Genomic DNA, 13773 nt, shown 5'->3' on the forward strand with positions numbered 1-13773 from the left:
GCTCTGGCCTCAAACTTGTGATCTTCCTGTGTTAGCATCCTAAATAGCTGAGATAATAGGTGTGCTTTCACACCTGTCTAGTTTTGCTACTCTTGTAACGTTTTTAAAATTTAATTGTACAGAAGTTATTTATAGGTATTAAATATGTGCATAATTGTTATGTTTTGATATATTTATCGTGGAATTGCTAAGCTGTTTAACATATACGTAACCTCATATATTTATCTTTTTGTTGTGAGAACACTTAAAATCTATTCTTTTAGCAATTTTCAAGTCTCTGGTTTTTTTTTTTTTACTATTATCACAAAGTTTGTTATTTTTTATTATAGGGAAATTCGTAGTGCACCTTCCAACTTAAGTCCTAGCCATCTGGAGTCAAAGCATGTGTATTATGTAGATGTTAATGAAGAAAAAGCTGAGAGTGGAAACCGGATGATAAGCAATCGAGAACAACAGGATACACGTTGCTGTGATTTTGAGAGCTCCCAGTCATCTGTAATCAATGATACAGTTGTCAGGTTTTTAAATGATCGACCAGCAATTGATGCATTGCACAACTCTGAATGTTTGATTAAGACGGGAATTCCTATGAGAATGGAGGGAGAAATGCCTAATAGAGCAAAAGGAAATGAGAACAATTCAAAGCCTGCTGTGAATAACATGGGCCATCCTGTTGATCCTAAAGTGTTACAGCTAACTGATTCTTCTCCATCCTCCACTAGTACTTCTAATTCCCAAAGATTAGATATTTTAAAGCGGCGGCAGCATGATGTCAAATTGGAAAAACTTAAAGAGCGGATTAGAAAACAGTGGGAACACTCAGAAGAAATAAATGGTCGGGGCCAGAATCTGGGTCATATTGACCATCCAGTAATGGTTGTTAATGTTGATAGCTCAGTGACAGCAAAAGTCAGGAAAGTGGCAACAGCACCACCTGCTCCAGCATATAGAGGTTTGTAATCAGTTTTTGTACCTTTTTCTTTCTGTCGTCTTGTTCCCCTTTTCCCTTATTTGAATAGATGGTCATTTTCAGACCAGAATATGATTCTCAAATTAGCTGCTTAAGAAATCATTTTAGGATACAAATTAAAAATGCAGATTTCAACCAGGCATGGTGGCACACATCTATAATCATAGCACTCAGGAAGTAGAGACAGGAGGACTCCACTTAACTCCACTTAAGTGGTGAGTTTGAGGCCAGCCTAGGCTGCAAAGTGAGTAGAAGGCCACGCTGAGATATATAGCCAGACCCTTTCTTTAAAAACAAGCAAAAGAGATTTCTAGATCATTCACTGGAATTTCTGGGAATGGGGTCTAGAAATAGAATTTTTAACAAGTCCTTTAGGAGATTAGTACAGATTGAGAGGATTGAGATGTGTTATGTAGTTTAGGCTGTCCTTAAAGTCAGTATGTAGCCCAGGTTAGCCTCAATCTTGTGACAGTCCTCTTGCCTTAGCCTCCCAAGTATAAGGATTACAGGCATGTGCCACTATGCCTGGCTTTTGAACTGAAAATACTGCTCTTAATTCTGCCAGTGTTTATTGATTATTAGAAATTCTTTCAAAAGTAATTTAAGAGATAAATGAGTCATTTTCCAGTGAATATGTGGATATACAGTATTTTTGCACTAACATTGATCCAGTTGCCATTTTAAGCTGTGAGTTTTAATAAAAATGATTTCTTTCCCATATTTAAGAAAAAATATTAAAGTCAGATTTATGCAAACCTTGATAGATTTTCATTGGGAAAATGTTTTTCAAAGCTAGTTTTTTTTTTTTTTTTGCGTACTGAAGTTTTTTGTATGTGATGGTTTTGTAGGGATTCTGTTTTTCAATTTTTGTGTTTATATTCCTTATTTTCACAGGGCCATCTATGTAAAGGTTTTAATGAAGAGTTGATTTCTTGATTAGTTATGTTAGACTTTTGTCATTAAAACTTTATTGTAGCCTTTCATGGGTGATTTTCCAAGTTCAGAATAAAATAATATAAAATTGCTTTCTTTTTATTTTAAGACTTTAAAAAGTTTTTGCCATGGCCCATTTTGTTTATAAGTCTGATTTTTTTTTCTGATAAGTTCTGCAGTTTTTGTGGCCCTAAGGTGTCTGTAATTTATTCTCTGGTACAAATCTCATTATGTATAATTTTGGCAACCATGAGTTTTGTATTGCTTACTATGTTTTGGTAGTGATACGCATTGGAAATTTTATTTTAGCTAATCTGTGATAAACATATAACCAAATTCATTAGAATACTAAAGAGTTGCTCTGTTGTCTGTGATTGGTCTAATGTATTATTGATTAAAAGTTTTATATGTATCATATGAAATAGTTCTTAGTGTATCCACATTATCGGCAGAGCAAATAGCATACAGTGAGGTCAGAATGTTCTTGTTGGTTCTGAAATAGTGATTATCTCAGATCTTTGCTATACTCATTAAGTATAGATTACATATTTAATGGTTTTTTAATTTTATAAACCAAAGTCATGAAATACCAAAGTTTATTCCACCAGTGCAGTTAAGATGGATGATTCTTTTTTAGTTTTAATTTACTTATTTTAAAATTTTTTGCTAGTACATGTTTGCAGGACATAATGATTATAGTCATGGGGAGTTGGTACAGGTATGTAACACATCTTAATTCTTTTTTCATCCCCTTCCCCTGTTCCATCTCTTGGTCCCCTTTCCTTTAACAAAAGATCTATCTCCCTGTTTCCTATTATCTTTTAAAATTTTTATAATTTTTATTAGTATGTGTTTAGAGTATATAATGGTTACAGTCACCATGGGGTGTTGGTATATTTATGTAATGCATCATAATTTTTTTTCTCTATCCCCTTCTATTTGCCTTCCTTCATCTCTTAGTAGTCTTCTCTATTTCAAAAGATCTATCTATCTGATTCCTGTTAGCTTTTATTTTACTGTTTATATTTTGGGTTTCTCATATAAGAGAAATCTTAAACTATGTAACCATGATTAACAGTAACATTTCCAAAGGAGCATCCATTTTCTTGCAGAAGACTCAAATTTATCCTTTATGGCAGAGTAGTACTCCATTGTGTATAAATACCACATTTTCTTTAGGCATTCATCTGTTGATGTGCGTATGTGCCACTTCCAAGATTTAGCTATTGTGAATCGTACTGCTATAAACATGGGTATGTATGTATCACTGTAATATAATGTCTTTAACTCTTTTGGGAGGATAGCTAGAAGGGGAATAGCTGGATTAAATGGAATTTCTGATGTTAGTTTTGTGAGGAATCTCCATACTGATTTCCATAGTGGTGTACTAGTTTACATTCCCACCAACAATGTAGAATAGTTCCTCTCTCCCACTCTGCAGCCTTGCCAGCATTTGTATTATTTGATTTTTGATGATAAACATTCTTCTGAAGTAAGATGGAATCTTAGTATTGTTTTAATTTGGGTTTCTCAGAGATACTGAACATTTTTCATGTATTTATTGGCCATTTGTACTTCTTCTGAAGTGTCTGTTCATTTCAGTTACCTGTTTTTTGATTAGGTCTGTCTGTCTGTCTGTCTTTCTTTCTTTCTTTTTGATTGGGTCTTTAAATTGGGGTGGGGAGATCTAGTTTTTTTTTTTTTTTTTTAGTTCTTTATATATCCTGGATATTAGTTCTCTGTCCAAGGAGGAGTTGGCAGTTTTTCCCCCCATTCAGCAGGTTATCTTTTTACTCTGTTGCTTGTATCCTTTGCTGTAAAGAAGCTTTTTAATTTGATACAATTCCATTTGTTGGTTCTTAATGTTATTTCTTGTGCAGTTTGTGTCCTGTTCAGAAAGTCTTTGCCTATGCCTATGACATCAAGAGTTTTACATATATTATCTTGCAGCAGATCGTTCCTGTTTTAATATTTAGATCTTGAACTGTTTTAATTTTAGTTTTGTACATGGTAGGAGAAATGGGTCTAGTTTCAGTCTTCAACATGTGGTTAGCCAGTTTTCCCAGCACCATTTGTTAAAGAGGCTTTCTTCTAGCATGTTTTTTGGACCCTTTGCCAAAAATTAGGTAGATAAATATACCTTGGATTGTTATTACATCTTCTGTTCTCTTCCACTGATCCATATATTTGTTGCATGTGTCAGTGCTATGCTGTATTTATCATGGTAGGTTTCTAATGTAACTTGAAATATGGGATTGTGATGCCTCCTGCTTTGCTCTTGTTGCCCAGGGTTGCTTTTGCTATTTTGGATCTGTTCTGGTTCCATGTGAACTTTAGGTTGTTTTCTCTAGTTCTGTGAGCAGTACTGTTGGTATTTTTATTGAGATTACATTAAATCTATGTATCTATGTAGTTTTGGGAGTATGGCCATTTTGACAGTTGTTTTGCATATCTACGAACAGGGACTATCTTTCCATTTTCTGATGTCTTCTTTGGTCTTTTCAGTTTGCATTATAGAGGTCTTTTACTTCCTTGATTAGGTTAATTCCTAAAAGCTTCGTTTTTCTTGATGCTATTGTGAATGGTATTATTTTCCCAGTTTCTTTCGTGTGGAGTTCATTATTGGTGTGCAGGCATGCTGTTGATTTTTGTGTGCTAATTTTATCTTGCTCTATTGGTAAATTTAATCATTAATTCTTGGTGTCTTTTGGTGGAATTTTTGATTATTCTATGGAGAGAGTCATATCATCCGTAAATGATAATTTGACTTTTTTGTTTCCCATATGTATCTCTTTTATTTCTTTCTTTTATCTAATTACTCTGGCTAATATTTCAGGTTCTATATTGAACAGGACTGGTGATAGTAGACATCCGTGTCTCGTTCCTGCTTTTAGAGGGAAAGCTTTCAACTTTTCTTGATTTAATATGATATTGGTCCCAGCACTTGGGAGGCTGCAGCAGGAGGATCATTGCAAGTTTGAGGCCAGCCTGGGCTACAAAGTGAGCTCAAGGCCAGCCTGCACTGCATAGCAAGATCCTGTCTCAAAAAAACCCAAAAAAAAATGATGTTGGTAGTTGGTTTGTCATAAGTGATTTAGATCAGATTAAGATAAGGCCTTTCTGTATCTATTTTCCTCAGGGTTTTTATCATGAATGGTTGGATATTACATTTTGTTATAGGATTTTTCATGTTTGTTTAGATGACGCTGTGATTTTTGTCCTTGCTTCTGTTTATAGCACATAAACATTTATTAATTTTCATATGTTGAACCATCCTTGCATCCCTCAGGTGAAATCCTGCTTGGTCATGATGTATAAAGATGAAATTCATGTTTTATGTAATAATGTACCTGAAAGTTAGACCAGTTTGTGGCTAGGTTTTCCATATTCCTTTTTTTTTTTTGGTCACAGGGTTGCACTATGCAGTTCAACCTGGCCTTTTAAATTCACTGTGTAGCCCAGGTTGGCCTTGAACTCTTGCCACAGAGTGATCCTCTTGCCACAGCCTCCTGAGTGCTGGGATTACAGATGTGCACCACCACACCAGGCTCCATATTCCTTTTTATTTATTTATTTTTTTAACAGGCTAGTTTCCAAACTAAAATATTCTATAAATATAATTTTTAGGGGTTTATAAAACCTAACAAACATTTAAGAAATCATTATGGAGAATGTTTTCCAGTATGCCAATTGATGGATTTTTTTTTTTCCAACAATAAATTCTTGTGCTGTCTTTTTGGCAATATAAATGAGAAGCACTTTAAAACACTATATTCTAGGCTGGGCATAGTGGTGCACACTTGTGATCCTAACACTAGGGAGGCTGAGGCAGGATGATCACTGCAAGTTTGAGGCCAGCTTAGGATACATAGTGAGCTCAAGGCCATTCTGAACTATGTAGCGAGACCCGGTCACAAAAAATCAAGAGAAAAAACAAAACCAACTAAAAAAGCACTGTCTTCCATAGTGATGTTTATATTTATTTTACTACATAATAAATTTACTTGGTTCATAATTCAAAAGATGAAAAAGCATGTATAGTGCCTTGAAAAGCGTTGTCATTCTTGTGCCCTGACCCACCTGATTCCCTTTCTGGAGGTTACAATTTGTGTATCTCCTAGAGCAGTTTATGTGTTTTATGTATTTTCTTTGTCTTTTTATAAACTTTTTAGCATAATAAACCTATTCTTTACTTTAAAAAAAACTTTTGTATTACTAAAAAAGACTTGGAAAGTATTCTTGGGATTTTGTTTTGAAAAACTGAAGTGGTGAACACAAACAGTGCTAGTGTGATTCTTTCTTGTACTGTATTATACTTAGTTGTCTTCATATCATTTTCTTTCTGATGTAAAATGCCAGTATAGCTAAAGAGCCTATCTAGGTCATTCTTATCTTATCTCAAAGCCTAGTACAGTGTCATGGACATAAGTACACAGTGAATTTTTTATTCTACATATTCAGTTAGAAAAAAATTTGGACAAAGAAGTCCAAATTTAAGACTTGGGGATAAAGAGAAACAGATGTAGAAATTATACTCTTCTTAAAGTTACATGTAGGTGAAGGTGTGAGTACAAAGAAAGGCTTTCATAGGAATAAATGTTTCCTAATGAAAGGAGGGGGAAAAATTTCAAAATCTGAAACTCTGTAAGTGCTAACAATGACATCAGAAGTGGCAAATTCTACATCTGACCTCATGTGATAGGTTAATCAGAATGAAGGTGCACAACACTTTATTCAGAGTCCATAAAGGAAAAGACCTTAACTCCCTTCAGCTGTGATATATCTTACCATGCATGCCCAGATTCTCCCATTTTAGCTTCCCTAAAAAGGATAATAAATGGCATTTGTGGAGGCCTGACTCCTCATCTCCCATGGCATTTTTCCTACAATGCCCTGCATAGGGCCAAGATCTATGTATGTTATTCAGTTTTTGCTTATTCTCTGCTCTATGTTGCAAAGATGTTGGTGGATATGTAAAAATGGTCTGTACATACCTTTGTGGGCAAAAGTTGTAAGAAAAGAATCATGTATATTTGTCAGTAGCACAGAAAGTCAAACTAGATAACAGTGTATGAAATGTGTTGTAGAAGGATGTGGTGCTGGAATGACCACCACGTATGAACTGAAGAAAAGAATGATAAACTGTTGAACTTCTGTGTTGGAAAGGATGAGCAAAAGTTAATGAGAAATAGAAAAATACTGCTTAAAGATAAAAATCTTGTTTGTATTTTAGAGTTAATCCTGAGAGCATTGCCGTGAAAACATGCTACTTAATGGTATGCTGATTCAGACAACCAAATATCTATCACAAGGAACTGAAATTGAAGGAAACTCTGAATATTCAAAAGGCTGGTTGCAGAAATTTAAGAAAAGACAGTATTAAATTTGTAAAGATTTGTGGTGATAAAACATCTGGTAACCACAAAGCTGGAGAGAAATTCATTGATTAGTTATTTTGTCAGGTTCATTGCTGATAAAAATCTGGTGTCAGCACAAGTCTGTAGTACCGATCAAATATCATTATTTTGGTGTACCTTCACCAGAAATACACTGACTACAGCTGATGAGACAGCTGCTATAGAATTTAAGGATGCTAAGGGCAGAATAACTTGTGCTAGGATGCACAAATACAGCAGGCACATACTACGTGTAAACTTGCTGTGATAGGCAAAAGCTTGTGTCCTCATTGTATTTAAGGAGTGAATTTCTTACTAATGAATAATTGTGGTACTAAAAAGGCATGGATTATCAGGGACATCTTTTCTGATTGGTTTCATAAATGTTTGTACCAGCACTTTGTACTCACTGTGGGGAACTGAATTAAATGATGACTGTAAGATGTTTTTATTTCTCAACAACTGCTCTGCTCATCCTCCTCCGTCTGAAATTCCATCAAAAAATAGTGTTTATGGGCTGGGAGTTAGCTCAGTGGTAGAACACTTGCCTAGCATGCATAAAACCCTGGATTCAATCTCCAGGCAACTGATCAGTGACAGCTAACAAAAACAATGTTTATGCCATGTACTTTCCCTCCAAATGTGACTTTGTTCATTCAGCCATGTGACAAGGGTGTCCTTAGAAAGCAGAAGTTATGATAGCAGAAGTGAACAGAAGTGTGGATGTAGAAAGTTTTTAAAAGGAATTTAACATGAAGGATGCTATTTATGCTGTTGCTGCTAGTTGGAACTCAGTGACTAAGCATACAGTTGTGCATGCTTGGCACGATCGCTGGCCTGTGACAGTGGTCAGGAATTATAATGAACAAGGTGGTGAATTTGAAGGATTCTGTATGTTAAGAGAAAATAAAAAGATGTCTGACTTCCTTACATACACAAAAAATGTACCTTTAGAGTCTGTCAGTAACCTGGAAAATGTAGATATTGGAGAAGTTTTTGTTTTTGTTTCTTTGGTTTTTTTTTTTTTTTTTTTTTTTTTTTTTTTTTTTTTTGAGAAAGTCTCCCTGTGTAGCCCAGGTTGGCCTGAAACTCTCAATGATCTTCCTGCCCAGTCTCCCGAGTGCTGGGATTACGGGTGTATGCCAACATGCCTGGTTGGAAAAGTTTTTAATATTAGTAATGACCAGTGATGAAACAGCTGAAATGATTCCAAATCAAGGTGATAGTGATAAGCTGGGTGTGGTGGTGCTTGCCTGTAATCCCAGACCTTGGGAGGCTGAGGTAGGAGGATCGTTGTGAGTTCGAGGCCAGCCTGGGCCACATAAGTGAGTTCAAGGTCAGCCTGAGCTGTATAGTGAGACCCTGTCTCAAAAAAAAAAAAAAGATACAGTTGTGATGATGACATGACCTGGGGAACATGTGTGATGGGCTTATTGAAAGATTTCAGAGCATTCATAACAGAATAAGAAATCATGTCAATTTCTAAAATTTAAGATTTCTAGGACAAAAATGGTTGCTGAAGAGGCCAGTGACTTTGGAGAAAACATTTTTAATTTATTTTTTTGTTTTGTTTTTTTTTTTTTGGGTTTTTCTCCGGTACCAGGAACCGAACTCACGACCTTGCGCTTGCCAGGCAGGCGCTTTTGCCGCTGAGCTAAATCCCCAGCCCCTAATTTATTTTTTTAATTAAAAAATTGTTTTTGAAACAGGGTCTTGCTGTGTAGTCCAGGCTGGCCTTGAACTCACAGCAGTTCTGTATGCTGATACAAGGCATGCATCACCATGCCCAGCTAGAAAACATTTTTAAATAGCCATCTATGCGAATGCTTCTTCATTCCTAGAGGATCCACTTCCTGGTTCCTAAAATGCTCTTGGTATTTCTTCTCAACAACAACAAAAAATGCAGTGTATAGTAACTTTTAAAACATCAGTGGACTAAAAGCTGTTGTTTAACAATTGATGTGCAGATTCTAGTTATAGTTCTATGTTGCTTAGTTACCCTGAACACGTAATTTTTTTCAGTGTATTAATGACATGTCAGGTTTGTTTTTTCTTACAGTACTAGGGATTGAACCCAGAAGGTGCAGAGCTACAACCTCAGTGCTTTTTAAAATTTTGTTTTGTCTGTATAAGTTGCTTAGACTGGCCTCAAACTACTGATTCTGTGGCTTCACCATCCCAAGGGGAGATTACTGGCATGTGCAGTGTGTCAGATTTTTTACTGTTAAGTACTTATGTGGAAATACATACAGGAAAATGATTGTTCATCAGTAGCATATAAATTCAGTCAGTAATGATGGTGATACCAAACAACCACAGATTTTTCATGAAATGCTGACATCTTTGCTTTCTGACGGTTCAATGTATGCAAACTTTTTTCATGTACAAAATTATTAAGAGTGTATAAAATAACTTCAGACTGTATATAGGCATTGTATGTAGAGCATATGAAACAAATGAATTTGATGTTTACATTGGAGTTTCTTTCCCAAATTATCTTACTATGTACTAATAAATATTTCAAAATCCAACAAATCTAAAATCTAAGACACTTTTGGTTTCAAACATTTTGGATACGGCATAGTAAACTTCTACTATATTTTATCTGATACCTGTAAAGGGCTTTACCAATTTTGGTTTCCAGCCTGTTATTTTGTATTGACTTAATTCTACAAATATTGGTTGCCCATTTTTTGATATGCTGATCCCATCTTAAAATATAAATATGTATACTACTTTGGTTATCATCTATATTCATTATTTTATTAGTTTGTAAGATAGCACTTAAAATTCATTACATTTCTTAAATAATAGTGATAAATTTGAAGTGGAAAATCAGAATACTAATTCCTTAAAAATGGCACATGTGTCATGTTTCTTGAAAAATTGAACATTTTTGTTTTGTTTTTGTGGTGCTGGGTATTGAATCCAGAGCCTTGTACATGTTAGGCAAGTGCTGTACCACTGAGCCACATACAACTGTAGCCCCAAACATGTATATTTTAAATACCATTTTTCATACTTTGGGCAAGTTTTGCCTATATAAAGTACAGCTTATCCATTTGTTCCACCAGAGGCAGAAACACACAGAATTTTTTTAAGGGCATTTAGTGAAACCCTCTCTTTAGATAAAATCTAAACAGACAAGGGTAGCAACTAATGTCTGTCTTCAAAGACAGGAAGAAACAGTAATGTTGTCTTTATGTTATTCTTGAGAATGGTAGTTTGTCTTTCTGAAATCTATAATTTATGATTGACATTCTTTTATCATTTAATGTAGTGCTTTTCCATTTCTAGTCTTATTCTTTGAATAGATGCATATTTTGTTTATTTCACTGATGCTTTTCCTCACTGCCATGTGGTAGGTAACTATGCATTCTTGTAGAAGCTGAAAGTTGCTCAACATCATTAGTTATCAGGGAAATGCAAGTCAAAACTACAATGAGATTCTACTGTATGTCTATTAGAGTGGCTATAATAAAAAAGATGATAATAAGTACTGAGGAGAAATTGAAATCCTTACATTTGCAAGTGATAGTGTTAAATGGTACTATTGCTTCAGAAAAACATTTAACAGTTTCTCAAAAAGTTAGTTATGATGATGACCCAGCATTTGATTTCTATATATAATGTTCTGGGGAATTAAAAATATGTCCACACACAAACTTGTATAAGAATGTTCATAGCAGCATTGTTAATAATAGCTCCGAAGTAAAAACTACCCAGACATCCATCAATGGATGAATGGATAAAAAAATTATATCTGTATAATGGAGTATCACTTGTCACTAAAAAGAAATGAAGTCGTGATACATGTCACATAATGATTCCACTTTGAAAACTACTATGTGAAATGAGCAAGACACAAAAGACCACATATTGTACAATCCCATTTATGTGAAATGTCCAGAATGGATAAATCTATAAAGATAGAAGATTAGTAGTTGTCAGGAATGGAGGAGGTCATGTGGGGAGTGACTTTTTTTTTTTTAATTCCTTCCTGAGGTACATGAGTAGGAAAAGCACATGCTTTGGTGTAGAGAGCAACCACTGGCTTTGTCATTCCGTGATTTGTGGCAATCTGACTTAATCTCAACTTCCTCATCTCATAGTAGTTGGTGAAAATAAAAAAAATTTGAAAAATCTGTAGATACAAATTAGTTTATATCTGTGTAAATAAGTGAAGAGTAGACACAGAGCTACATATATCTAGCTTGCATTTAGAAGACACCTGTTTACCTCAAGCACCAGTGCTCTGTTCACGAACAATTCAGTTCACAAACAGAAGGTTTTGCCAAAATTTTGTTTCCATTTGGGAGTACCACATTAGGTGACAAGAATGACCACATCCTGCTGGGTGTTGTGATGCACGCCTGTAATCCCAGCACTTGGGAGGCTGAGGCAGGAAGATTGTTGCGAATTCAAGGCCGGCCTGGGCTACAGAGTGAGCTCAAAGCCAGCCTGAACTGCCTAACGAGACCCTGTCTCAAAAGATAAAAAAAAAGAAGACCACATCCTTTCCCAGAATTGTGGAAGGAATTAAGTTCATGAACTGAGCTATAGGTGAGAGACAGAGAACAGGAGGAGAAAGTCAAGGTTTAGTGTAAGATTCAAAAAGAGCAATCAAAGAAGCACAATTAAAAGTTGGTGGTATTTATTTGCAAGGGAGACAGGCAAACTGAGACAGATACTGAGGGACAATAAGCACTGACAGCTCCCTGCCCCAAAACCAGTTGCACCACCTTCTGGGGTCTAAATTAGGCGAACAGGCTCCCTCCTCACCTGATGGTGTTGTAATAGGGAAAGCACCTTTTAATGACAAGAAGAGTCCTTAGGAGCAGGGCACATGGACCAAGCTAACTGCAGCCTGAGGAGTGCTGGGATGAGGTTTGGGCCGATTTTGGGCAGGAGAAAAACAAGAATGATCTTAAGAGATGGAGAAGCCTAAGAATGCCAGATTCACATAGGCCTGAGCTTGCTGGGTATGGATGATTCACTGTCCATCCACAGGCTCTGATCACATCAGTGTCTGTCTGTTCCCCGTCTTAGTTACTTTTCTTGTTGCTAAGACAAAATACCTGATACTCAGAGTTAAAAGAGGAAAGGTTTGTTTAGTTCACAGTTGGTAGAGGTTTAAGTCCACAATTGGCTGGCTCCAAGGCAGGCTGGGATATGGTAGTTCATAGCAGTGGAAGACAGCAAAAGCAATGAGAAGGGAAGGAAGGAGAGGCGGAGGGAGGGAAGGAGGGAGAGGGAGGGAGAAAGAGCACAGGAGTGACTCTTAATAGATATGGGGTTTCTTTTCATCGTGATGAAATACTCTAGAGTTAGGTAATGATAGTTGTACAACTTAGTAACTATACTAAAATCTGGTGTGTTGCACACGTTTAAAAGGGTGAGATTTATAGTATGTAAACTTATCTCACTTAAAAAAAGTATACATCTGGGCATGATGGCACATACCTGTAATCCCAGCATGTGGGAGGCAGATGGACTTAAAGCTTAAAGTTCAAGCCCCGCCCAGACAGTGAAACTGTCTCAAAATGAAAAAAACCAGCAGGGGATATAGCTCAGTGTAAAGACCCTGGGTCCAATCCCCAGTATATACCACAAAAAACGAAGAAGAAAAAGGGTACAATAAACAAAACATATAAAGCAACTTTAATATGAATATTCTATATTGTTGATGTATTCTAGGTTTCAACCCTTCAGAGACCAAGATTCGAACACCCGATGGGAAAGTGTGGCAAGAGGCTGAGTTTCAAACTATGAGTAGAGAACTGTACCGAGACTTGGCACTTCATTTTGCAGGTGAGACTAGAGATTTTATGTGTTTTCAGTATCTTATCATGCATGCCATCCAATTAATAATACTAATAAATTCATATTTAAATAGGAAATTATTTATCTCCACATTAAAGATTTTCCCTTTGTAACTGCATTGTATACTGAAATAGTAGTGGTTTCAGTTCTAAGGTTTTTAGCCTCTAGGCTGTGCCCTGAGGTTCAAATTAGCCTACCTGGACAATGAGACATTAACCAGGCTATTTTTAAACTATTGGACTTTTGGAGTAGGAACTGCCTGAGTTAAAGGGAACATAGATTCTAGCTGAAGTTTATTTCTGCTAGGCCTTTGAAGTCTTTGAAGTGGCAATTTGCCAAGCACCAAGGAAAGAAAAGTAAGCATTATAGGGAGTGATAAAGTTATAGGATTAGAAATAGGAGTATAATGTTGGGTAAGATACTGGGTACTTAATTTTGTAAATTTTACCGTTGAGGAAATGGAATCCCAAAGAGTAATTTTCCCAAGGTTGCACAGATTAAAGAAGTGAAACCAATATTCAAAACCAAGTTTATCTGACTAAATCCTGAGGTCTATGTAGTAAGTCCCCAGAGGGATTTTACCAATGACATTTTGTGGCCTGTAATTTCCTTACTCTGGGAAACTGAGGCAGGAGTATGGCAAGTTCAAGT

At 35.9% G+C, this 13773-nt stretch overlaps 1 protein-coding gene across 5 annotated transcripts in view; it reads left to right on the plus strand.

Annotated features, from left to right (window-relative positions):
• The window catches only part of Cep350 (centrosomal protein 350kDa), a 150475-nt gene that overhangs the window by 25504 nt on the left and 111198 nt on the right, over positions 1-13773 (plus strand). For all 5 annotated transcript variants that reach the window (XM_013521299.1, XM_013521305.1, XM_013521308.1 and 2 more), the window contains exons 6-7: positions 330-952; positions 12997-13110. In XM_013521299.1, coding sequence (XP_013376753.1) covers positions 330-952; positions 12997-13110 — 737 coding nt within the window. The remainder of the gene's footprint in view (positions 1-329; positions 953-12996; positions 13111-13773) is intronic.

The sequence above is a fragment of the Chinchilla lanigera genome, unplaced genomic scaffold, assembly GCF_000276665.1.
Source record: "Chinchilla lanigera isolate Chin_1 unplaced genomic scaffold, ChiLan1.0 scaffold00005, whole genome shotgun sequence".
Lineage (NCBI taxonomy): Eukaryota > Metazoa > Chordata > Mammalia > Rodentia > Chinchillidae > Chinchilla > Chinchilla lanigera.